The following is an 11,688-nucleotide window of genomic DNA, read 5'->3' as shown; positions in this document are numbered from 1 at the left end:
AGTCAGCGCAGGGGAACGGCCGCGGGCTGGGTCTGGGGTCCGTGCAGGGCTCCCGCCCCGGCGGTGCCCACGAGAGAGAAGAGAAGAGAGAGGCCCCGGGCGGCGGGCAGGGCGCTGCCCCCCTCCCCCCTCCTCCGTCGCCGCTGCTCCTTATCAGCCCGGCTCGATGCTGCAAGGCGTGTCTGGGGCTCTGCTCATGTGATGGAGCAAGCGGGAGACGGGCGGGGGGACCAGGGGCGGAGGTGATTTTCCTCCCTCTCTCTCGCTTTTTTTTTTTTTTTTTTTTTTTTTTTTTTTTCCCCTCCCTCCTTTCGCTCCCTAAAGGAGTTCGCAGAGAGCTGCGCTCCTTCATTCCCGGCCGCACCGCCGCCGCCCCCCGAGTCTCTGCCGCTCCGCTCCACTCTGCTCGGCTGTGCGGGGCAGCGCCATGGGCGCCGGCAGCTCCGCCGAGCCGTCCGCCCCGCCACAGGAGGACGGGGCCGCCGCCGCCCCCCCGGAGCCCGCCAAGGTAAGGCCGGGGCGGTGCGGGGCTGGAGGAGGCGGGCGGCGGCTCCGCAGCGCGGGGAAAGTTTCCTGCGCGCCGGCGGGCACCTGCCGGGGTCGGCGGGATCCTGGGGGCCGGGCGGGGGGCGGTTGGGCCGGGACTGCGCCACGGGCAGCGCCACAGTCATGAAACTCACGGCGGCGGGGGGCGAGGGCGGCGGGGCCGAGTGGGGGCGGCGGCGGTGGTGGCGGCGACGCTTTTGTGTGCGGCTGCGGGGGGAGAGGGCCGCACCCAGCCGGGGCAGTGCTGTGCTAGGAGCCCTCCTGACTGCGGTCCTTCAGCCGCTGCTGTGGTACCCAGGGCTCCCACAGCCTTTCTTCTTGTTTTTCTTTTCTTTCCTTTTCCTTTCTTTTTCTTTTTTTTTTTTTTTTTTCTTTTTTCTTTTTTTTTTCCTCCCCATCTCTCTCGAGGATGCGGCTGGGAGGCGCGTCGGGGGGCTGCAGCAGGGACCCTCCCAGCGCCAAGTTTCCCCTGCTGGACTCCAGCGTCCCCTCCTCTCACATCCCCCCCCACTCTCCTCCCAGTCCCGCATCGGGCCCGCCGCAGCCCCCCCGAGCAGAGCCGGGCGGGGAGGAGGCGCGGGGTCGCCGTGCGGGCGGTGGCTGCGGCGCTCCCCGGTGGCACGGAGTCGAAGCGAGCCCCCACGGATTCGGCAGCGGCCCGCAACCAACGGGGGTGGGAGGGATCGGGGTTCGAGCCTGTGTTATTTTAAATAAAGACGTTGAAGAATTGAAAGAAATTCTTTTAAAACGTCTGGTGTTTAAAAATAGATTATGAATGAAGCCATTTATCCTTCTGGAATAGGCGTGTTGAGGGGATTCTGGGACTGAAAGGGAGGTTATGTGCATCTACGTGTTTACATAGCATCGTGTTGGGGTTAGACGTTAGTTGTTAGGGGAGACATAATGCGACGTTATGCCCGGAGTCCGCTGTGCAGCCTGATCCGAGGTTGGATCCTCGGAGCACTCCAAGTTTCTGTGAGCGGGCGTGTGGGTGTGTTGGAGCTTGAGAACGGGTTATGACTTTGTTTCTTTGACCTTGTGGTTCAGATTTAACTTTCAAGTTGAATTTCCCATAGTTCCTGCCTTCCACTAGACCTCCTTGTGCGTGTTTTGACAGATTTGAAAACCACATTGAGAGCGAACTTTAAATTAACTGAGATTTATTTTGTTTTCTTTTTAACCAAATAAGCAGTAGGGATTGGTGTTGGTTAACAAAATATTTAGCAGTTGTGTTGAGCTGCTTTAGAATTCAAATGCTGAAATGTAGACAGTGGTGAATTTGGAGGGCGAGCCTTTGGTCGCAGGGATTGTTTTAAAGCAAAGATAACCTGACTTTGAGAAGGGCTGCAATATTCATAGTCGTGTTTATTCATTCATGGGAACTAATGCAAGAAAAAGGAGATGCCATTGATGCTGTTCTCCAAGGCAGACTTGACTGGTTCTAAATACTGTGGTTTATATCTTCTGTTCTTTAGGAAGCGTGTTTTCCAACAGTTTGGTTTTGTCGTTCAAGTTGATTAAAGGTGGGGAAATTCTCTTGGTGTATCATTGCTGTAAGAAGTTCTGTGATGGTGGTTTTCCTAGAACAGCTGTTTTTTTTCTTCTCTTACTTTAAATCAAAGTTTTAATGAAGTTCAGTCCTACTTCTTTTTTTTCCTTTTTCATATCTCCCTTATTCTGTTCTTACCACAGTGAGATTGTTTCCTGCAGATTCATGACACAGTTTTTCATAACTGTTCCTTTCAGCTCTCTGAATGTGAAAATCACCAGATCATGCGGTGCCCCTGGAGAAATCTATCAAAGAGCTAATGTGTTTGCAAAAAAGAAAAAACCACTGGTGTCATTTTAAAGGATGGTCTCCCTTCTCATGCTTTTGAAAATTAAAGCACTCATCCAAGCTCTTTTTAATGAAAAATTTGAAGAACTGGCCTTTATGTAATCCAATTTGAGCGAGCCTTGGCAAGTAAATTTCAGATACATTGTCTGGGCAACTGTTACAATAGGCAGTATAAAATTTCATGGCAGTTCTGCTTCCTCATCACTTGAAACGCCTCAGAATATTTAATCAGTATTTCATAGTAGTCCTATTTTGCACTAGATGAAAACCTGTTTGCTTTTTCTCTGAGAAAGGCCCAAATTTACAGTCTTTAGGTTGCCTTGTTATCCCCATGTGACTCTTTGGCTGAATACCAGGTCTCGAGGTGTCCTGGTTACTGCAAGGGGGAGCACGTGGGCCTGTGTTTCACTTCTGCAGCCCTGGAGATGTCAGATGGCGTGTGAAGCATTTGGGCTACTATGGCAGAAAAGATATTTGAGAGCCTTTGGGTGCTGTTTTGCAAGTACTGCAGATTAAACGTAGGCTGAAGGAGTTAGGATCCCAGGTGCTAGCCCTACCTTTTCAGAAATTGCTGCTGATTTGCACCTAAAGCAGCTCCAGAGCTTCTAATCTAGCATTGCAGTGGGACTTGGAATTGGTGGCTGTTTTCTTGTTGTTGTTGATTGTGGTGTTTTTTTTTGTTTTGTTTTGTTTTTGTTTTTTTAGTAGATCCTTATTGTGCACAGCTGTGCACAATACTGTGGGAAGACCCTCTGCAGGGAGCAATGACAGGTAGATGGAGGTATTAACCCGTTCACATGTCTGGACTGAATTCATTGGGTTTGTGCAGCAATGCCTACAGTGTTGCTGAAATAAGTGAGCATGGCATTGTCCCACAGAAGGTTCATCTGATCTAGGTATTTCCTGGCCCTTTCAGAAGAAATACCACTCTTCACCTAATGTTTGCTTCATGCCCTGCCCATCTTCCCTGCTTTGACCCATGCAATACAGCCCTGTGTCACACTGGTGCTCACCTTAGGTTTCCATAAACCAAGCGAACTCATCAAACCTTCAGGAAACAGTAGGGAGGTTTTTGCACTGGACAAGTTTCCTGAAGTATTAGTGGATTTGTTTGCCTCATGATGCCCAGTTGAGACCCAGAGCCATGATGGGACAAACACCTGTGGCAGATATCTGGGTGTGTGGGGCATGAGAGGAATGAAGACCCTTCCCACCAGTGCTGCTGAAACCTATCTGTTACTCTGTCCTGAGTAGCACAGTGAACCAAAGATTGGCCTGAGAAGGGCTTAAGAAGAGCTAGCTTTGAGGTACCCGTCAGCACAGGCCCTGTATTCCCATCTCCTCCCCGGCCTGAGGCTTCCACTGGTGGCTTCTGGCACTTAGTGAGCTCCTTCAGCAAACAGGCAGCACAGAAAGTTGCTTGGCTTCTTTGGTACCACCGTTCCCCCAACATTTTAGCAAAGTGTGCTGGCTGCTGGGGCAAAGGAGGCAGCAGATGATGAGAGCAAGCAAGCGGGACCGAGGTGATGCTGTTCTTGGTTGCAGCCAAGAACATGCATGGTGCCATCATATTTAACGGGTGGGCTTGTTCCCTGTTCATAGGAGGGATGCTCCTCTAGTCTGGCTTCCCATTCCTATGCTGAGAATCCAGAGAGGGAGTGAGGAGATGTGTTGATCTGTTGCCCCTCGGAGCAGTGCCCTCAGGCTCAGTGAGAGGAATGTAGCTACAGGCTGCATGGTCAGTACTAGGAGAGCTGTGTCATGCTGCTGACGTCTCAGACAGAGCATGTGTGATCCACCGTGTTTTTATCTCATTTAGAAGTCCAGGGTACTGATTTTAATGCAGGTTTCTTTTTGTGGTCCTGCTGGGAAAGCAGAGGGCTGTGTTGAAGCAGCTGACTGCCTCTGCATTGGAAAGGTTTTAAAGGTAGAATCCAGAAAGAAAACCCTGGCAGAGCATCAAGCTGTTCTTGCAGCAAAATAGAAGTTTGGCAAAGATAATGTTCTGCGGGAATTTTGATGGCTTTAAAATCTAGTGTGGTGAATTCCTGGCTTGCTCCCATGCAAGGGCCTCTGCTCAAGAGCAGTGATCATTCAAACTGTTTTCTGGGTAATTCCCATTTCTGAGCAGTAACTTGATTACGCTACCTGCCTTGTAATGAGAGCAAGTGTCTGCTAGACAGTAAATATTTGGAACTGTCTCTTCTAAAGAGGTTACCAACTGAGATGTCAGAATGTCTTATTGTCTGCATGCATGACAAATAACAGCTGTGACAGACATACATCTGCTGTTTTAACAACTGTGTGCTGGTGACAGGGTGGGGCTGAGCCAGCCTTGAAAATACAAGCGAGTTGTACGTTATTGGTAGTAAAACTTAATCAAGTACCAGAGGAACTTCCTTAAACAGCATCTTTAAAGGCCCTAGTTAAAAAGCAATCGAGTTAGAAGTGTTTGGCCCAGAGGCAAGCTACAGGGAACTCCTGGTAGGACAGGGCTGGCTTCTCTCTTGAGCACTTGCTCAGACCTGGAAGGAAGGTAATGATGTCGTTGTGTGCTGATGTTTGGAGTTCCGCCTGTGGGGTGACTTAGGAGAGAGCACAAAGGTGCTTAATTGAAAAAAATGCACAATGGAAATTGGTGTCAGGGATCCACTGAAAGCGTGAAATAACCCCTAATCACACAGGAGATAAGAAGGAGGCGGCAGAGGGAGTGTCGGGTGCTTTGAAGGCTGAGGCAATTAGTTTGCGTTTGATGTGATGGAGAAGCTAAAGAGATGCAAAGAGGAGTGACACGGTCTTTGGAAATCATTCTGGTTGGAAATGCAAGCCATGTGTTTAGTTATGGAAGCCTGCTTTGTGCTCTGGCCTTCTAACTGTTAGGGTGCTGCCTTAGTTGTATCCTAGGATGGCTATGCAGAAGAAGTTGAGAGGTGTGAGACCTAGTGTTGATTCAGGCTTACAGTATGAACCAGAGTGACAGCCTGAGAGTAGCACTTCCTTTACAAGTCTCAAAAGGATTGCAGAGATGGTTTGGGAATAAAACCATCAGTTTTATTTTAGCCAAGAGGGGAATCACCGATAAGAAGATGTCACAACTAAGCCAGACTAAGAGTTGGAATGGAAGGTGATAATTCTGAGGAGTAAAAGGTAAGGAGAAGACTCTTGACTTCATCTGTGGGAGTTGTAAACAAGCAAACAAAAAAATATACTGAGATTAAGTATGTGCCTTATAGAATAAGGGCCTTCTGTTATCTCCATGTGCAACTTGTAGTGTCCCATGGACTTGCAATCCTTAACAAATGTGAAACAAGACAACCTACTGTGAACAAAGAGCTGGAATGACCTAAATTCAGGGGTAGATTGTTCTGGTTTTGTGTTTGGTCTCTGTTTGTTTCCCACCCCCCCCAAATACTGTTGTTTGCAGACATTTCAGTGAATCATTGTGTGTAAGGAGCTGAATTCCTCAGTTGACCAAACTACTGTAAGCTTTCTCAAAGTTTCAGAATTAAACTTCTGGAAAAATACTAGACCTTTATGTTAGTTTGCTCAGTTGTTCAGACAGCTGGATCTGGCTATTTTAGTAATCTAACGTAGAATCTGTGTAGCAGGATTAACGGAATGAGGCAAAATTAACCCTGGTGTGTTTGGTCCTGGTATGAGGAATCCTTGGAATGATTTGGGTCTGGTATAAGGAATGCTGGGAATGATGATTCCTGGTGGGGGAAGAGGCTGCGTAGTGCTAGACCATTCATGCTAGTGAACAAATGAGTGAACATGCTCTAACGTGAAATAAGCAATCAGTGATCTTCTGTTAATCCACACCTCATGTGGTTCTTTACGTTATCTTTATAGATGGTGTATACATTTAATGCTGGGCCCAACCATTAGACTTCCATACTTAAAGAATGGAGCAGAAACCAATGTAGGTGAGATTGAGATTGATGTGGTCAACAAGCTGTGTTCGTTTTAGTCTGACTAGCTGTGCATCAGTGCCTGGCTTCTGTCTTTGCTGAGGGTATGAGGGAAGTCTTCAGAAATTATTTGCATGATTTATAGAAGCAGCATGACAGAAGCAAAAGTGTTCCATCACTGATGGCTCTTTGTTTTTTGAGAGTGATCAAACAGAAGGACCAGTGAACTGGATAACCATGTCTTTTCAGTTTCTGCTGCATTTATGCGACTACACATTCATAAGCTAATTCATAATCCAGGGAGAGCTATGAATGAGTGCCATGGAAACCTGATAAATACTAATAAATGTACCAACAGTAATGTCTCTACTTGTAGGCAAATAAAGTGTAGAACAATCAGATACTCAAAACTTTCATCTTCAAGGCTTTTTCACCCTTCTCTCTAAACTTTGACTGTATATTCAACTAGGCTTTATCGCTATTCTCAGTGGAATTAAGAACACAGCTAGTAAATTGGAGATAATTGGTCTAAACTGTGCTTCAGATCCTTGCAGAGAAATGAAGCAGTTAATGTGAGTGAAAATTGAAATTAGTTTCTTTCAAGGACTAATGCAGTGGGACAGACTGCACTGACCCTCATAAAGAGCGTGAGCAACTTTTCTCAGAACAGAAACTTTAAAAAAAAACAAAAAAACTAACTGCTGTTGTCTCCATTTGCATTATGAGCCCTCCTTGCTCCAAAAGGTACATATTTTCTTCTCCTTTGTATGCATTTTAATTTGTGAAAAAAATATTGTTTTATCAGTTTTGGTATTTTACTTTGTGTAAGTAAAGAGACTACTTGATTTGGAAATCTAAATTTGCCCTCCAGTGGCCAAGAATCACATCATAATCTTTTCCTAGAGGCTGGGCTAAAGTGGTCACTGCACCCTCGAAGGGCAGGGTTGTGCTGTGAATCTGGTCAAATTTGTAATTACTGAGTTTTTCATATATTTATGTCTGACCATACTTTGAAATATATGTCCTGCTTTCAAAACCGAATTGATGTACAGAGAGAAAAAAGTTATAATTCTACGAGCTGGTAGAGAAAACTGCTTCTGGTCTTAGCATTTAGTATTGTTTAGAATGAAATGTAAGAATTTTGCTGTTCTTCATACAAGAAAGTATCATCACATTTGGTAGATGTAAAGTGTTATTTACTAGATCCAGTGACTTATCATTTCAAACATACATGATCAAAATTCATATGTAGTCACTATTTTCCTAAACTCATTGCAACTGTAGAATAAATAAAGGACTGGGGGATTAACTGTGATAATAGCTTGTGATTTCACTGTTGGTTTGGTTTAAGAAGGAGACAAGTTGTACTGTGTTGACGTACCTAATCCCTATATACCTCATCTTCTTCTGGAGTCCACAGACCCATATTGGCTACTTATTTGAATTCTACAATTTGTGTATGTGTCCTGGCAGCCAGAAGGGCCAGCTGTACTCTGGGGGGTGTGCATCAGGCCCAGCACTGCCACAGCCAAGGGGAGGGGTTGTCTCCTGAGACTCTGTGCTGTGTGGTCTCACCTGCTACTGGGTGCAGGTATGATCATCACAACATAAAGACAGAAAACTGTACAGAGCATCCGGAGGAGGGCTAAAAAGATGATGAAGGGTCTGGAGGGCAAGGTTTGTGAGGTGCAGCAGAGGTCCCTGAGTTGGGTCAGCCCAGAGCAGAGTAGCTGACAGGAACCCTGATGGTGGCTGCAGCTCTCTGTGAGAGGAGCTGAGCTCTGCTCTCTGTGTCAGTGACAGGGAACTGCATGGAGCTGTGTCAGGGGAGGGGCAGCTGGGGATTAGGGAAAGGATCTGCACCAGAGGCTGGTGGGCATGGAACAGGCTGCCCAGGGCAGTGGGCACGGCCCCACGTGCTGGAGTTCAAAGAGTGTTTGGGCAACTATCTCAGACACAGGATTTGATTTTTGGGTGATGCTGTTTGGAGCCAGGGGTAGGACTCAATGATTCTTGTGGGTCCCTTCCAATTCAGGACATTCTATAATTCTACAAATATGTCTAGCTTTAGATGGCTTATTGGAAATGTGAAAAGAAAGGCAAAGGCATTTTTTGACAAGGTGAGGAATGCTAAAATACTCAGAGCTGTTGCTTTTCTTCTGAATTCTAAGAGTTGTTGGTGCTAAGTCTGAGCGTGTCTCCTTGAGATATCCATCCATGGATTTATCTGCAGTTAGCTAAGTGCCTAACTAGTAAAGTTAAGGTGGTTTTGGTGTTTGCAGGAGTAAAAGTCTAAAAAAGAACAAATGACTGCAATGTAGTATGTATATTTAAAAGAAACAAAACAAAAACCAACAGTCTTTAAAATTTCTAATGAGGAGTCTCAAGTTAATTTAAAAGTTAGTCAGTTATTTTCTGTGTCTCTTTGTCTGTAGTTTTTAATTGGTTGTTACCCATTCAATTAATGCTGTTTGCAATTGCGAAAGATCGGCTCAGAGTTTACATCCTTTTGTTCAGTGCCGTGGCATTTTTATTCCTTCTGAGTTCCTGTGTTTTAGATTTATGAAAAGGATGATGTGAGAAGTGGGAGTGCAATCCGAGTGTTGAGCCATTCCATATTTCTTCTATTTAATATCTGGTCTCAGCATGTGAAAACTCTGAAGCCAAATTATTCCATCTGTGGTATTGGCAGTGATGCAGAATGGTGTCCTTTTTCCTGAGGTGGATTATGTGGCTGTGAAAGGCAGCTTTGAGGAGTGCAGCAACACCAGGTGGAAACAATTTGGCTTAATTAAGGGCTTCTGAACTGGAGATTGGGAAGCCTAATGCATGTTCCTCGCCTGTGTGGCACTTTGCTCGTATCTAGCCTGGCACGTGAAAAGGAAGCTGAAAGATAAGAGGGAAGCCCTTTTCCTGGCACGTTGTGTGTTGATTTGGAATTTCACTGCAGCAAGCCAATTGCTACTAAAAATAAGTAAATAGCTCTGCCCATTCAGAACCTTTTTAAAGTGCTGTTTTGGAAGATGCTCATCAAGAGCATGTCGTCTTTCTGATCCCAGGTTGGTGCTTCATGTGTTTGGATGTTGCATTACATTGGAAGATGGGGTGCGTCTGTGATTCCTTCATTTAATTAACAAGTCTTCAATGCCAGTATTTTGGGAATACAGCAGGGTAATAAGAAAATGATATGTAATTAAGGTTTGCTTTTCCATCAGAGGAACTTTAGACTTGCACTTCAGGAGCAGAGGTTTGAGATGTGTCTAATTAGTTGAAACAGCTTCTGTTGGAGGGGAATACGATCAGTTGGATATCTAATTAATTAAACAAACAAAAGGTAAAGAAGTGTGTGTAGAGGGAGTTTTTGTTTCCTTTTAAGTGATCATAACACAACTTAATTGTTTAGGTATGTTTTTATTTTAAAAATCTCTTCCTTTGTTACATGACAGGCCTATAGACATCCTGGAGGTGATTAAAATGTGTCAAATATAGAAACTGAAGGAGAGGTTTTTTTCAAAATGACAAATTTAGGAAAAAAGCTTCAAATATTATAGTGCGGAGTCCTGAAATATTGTAGACTTGTTTTCTCTGTTAAGAATGAGCTCTACCTAGTAACTGAGGCTCTGAAACTCTAGTTTTAATCCTAGTTTCACTGAATTTCCACATGGGATTTATATGGATACTTTCTGTCTTGAATAGTTTTTTTGTTTTTTTTTCTGTAACTATACTGCTTATGATCATGAGATAAGTACATGAGCAGAGGAGCAATACCAAAGGCTGAAATGTAGGCAGAATTCTTGTATATATCAGAGCAATTGTGCCAAACAACTTGAAGAACGGAAATTATCTTCCCATTAGCTAGATTCGTGTTATCCCAACGCTTTCCTCCGTGCTAGAAGATACACTAGAAATCTATTTTTACACAAGGTTATAGGGCTGTCTGTAAGACCTGCCTCTTCCTCATACTTCATGCAGGAGAGGAGTACAATAAATAATCCCAGATTACAGCCTGTCTCTTATTTTTCTCACAGTAGTGTTTTGATTTATTGAAGTTAATAATCTTAAAAAAAGAAGTGATGCTACACAGAAGCATAGAAGTATTCTTCCAAATGCGTGCATGCATATACCCAAAATGAGAAAGGAAGAACAATGCTTTGTACAAAAAAAGCTAACCTGATACTGATGACACTTTTTCTTTCTTCTTCTTTCTCCTCTGCTACCATTCATCTGATTTGTGACTGTCCAGGCCTTAGATGCAAGTTCACCTGTACCTGATATTAATGAAGACAACTTGGAGCTTGAAGTCCCACCACAGGAGCCTCAGCAACCAGGAGATGTTACGGCACCTCAGGAGCTGACTGGGCAGCAGCTAGAGGTGACTTCACCACTCCAAGAGCCCCCTGAACAGCATGTGGAAGCCCTCACAACAAGCAGTAAGTAAATACCTGTGTTTAATGATCTAATCTTAGAGGCTGGATGCTAAACAGAGTGAAAAGTTGACATGAGGCTCATCTGGCCTAAGCTAATGAATAGGTAGTTGCTCAGGTGGTCCCTGGGTTACTCAAGTGCTTCTGGAGTGTTATTTTATGGGGATACATTTCTTTATATCAGAGTTCAGGTACCAAACAAGTTAGGGCTGAGACTGTCAGCAGAACAGGATGCCATCCTTTCTGCCTTTGGGGTGTTTCCTTTCCCATAGTGCTGGCCTGAAGTACCTCTGCTTGCTATCAATGTCTTGAACATTTGCCTGAAGTAACAGCTCAGTTTCCACTTCCTGTGTTAGCATTTCATGGTGTGTAGATCTATCTCTTCTTTCACCATTCTTTTTTTAATTATATTTTAATATATTCATTCATGATATTGATGTTAATAATGGACTGATTGAGGTGGGAAGGATCTCAGGAGGCCCTCTACTCCAGGCTTTGCTCAGGCAGGGCTGCTGTGACCAGGCTGCCCAGAACAATATCCAGCTGGCTTTTGAAAAACTATTTTGAACTCACAAGAAGTGACAGCCAGCTGATCCATTGGTTTTCTTTTGATTAAAGCTCTCTTTCATACAAATTTTAATCAGCTTTGTATTTTGATCTCCCAAATGTGTGTTACTGGGGGGGGGGGGGGACCCTTGTGTGCTCTCTCTTGGGAATCTCTCCTGCCCTGCCACTGTGCTGCTTGTTCCTCTGTTCCTGCCCTTGCCAGACTTTTGTTCCTGCTCCTTCCAGCACTGGGAGGCATCAGCTTCCAGGACCCAGCTGTGGGCTGACCTTCTCAGTGAGGCGGTGGGAAGGGGGGGGGTGAGATCTGGTCAGAGCAGACAATGAATGCTGTGGAATGAGGGAGCAGGGGAGGGATGGGGAGGAAAGGAGGAGGGACCACATTTTTCAGTGTCAGCCTCTGGAG

At 45.1% G+C, this 11,688-nt stretch overlaps 1 protein-coding gene across 1 annotated transcript in view; it reads left to right on the top strand.

The window, feature by feature from the left end:
- Positions 1–427: 427 nt before the first annotated feature.
- Positions 428–11,688, top strand: part of AKAP12 (A-kinase anchoring protein 12) — a 31,247-nt gene continuing 19,986 nt past the window's right edge. The window contains exons 1-2 of the mRNA XM_042874643.1: positions 428–508; positions 10,538–10,724. Of these exons, the coding sequence (XP_042730577.1) occupies positions 428–508; positions 10,538–10,724 (268 nt within the window). The remainder of the gene's footprint in view (positions 509–10,537; positions 10,725–11,688) is intronic.

Source organism: Lagopus leucura, unplaced genomic scaffold (assembly GCF_019238085.1).
Source record: "Lagopus leucura isolate 7727_CA_CO unplaced genomic scaffold, USGS_WTPT01 Super-Scaffold_73, whole genome shotgun sequence".
Classification (NCBI taxonomy): Eukaryota; Metazoa; Chordata; class Aves; order Galliformes; family Phasianidae; genus Lagopus; species Lagopus leucura.
Note: the sequence above shows the minus strand (reverse complement) of the source record. Positions and strands in the feature narration are given on the sequence as shown.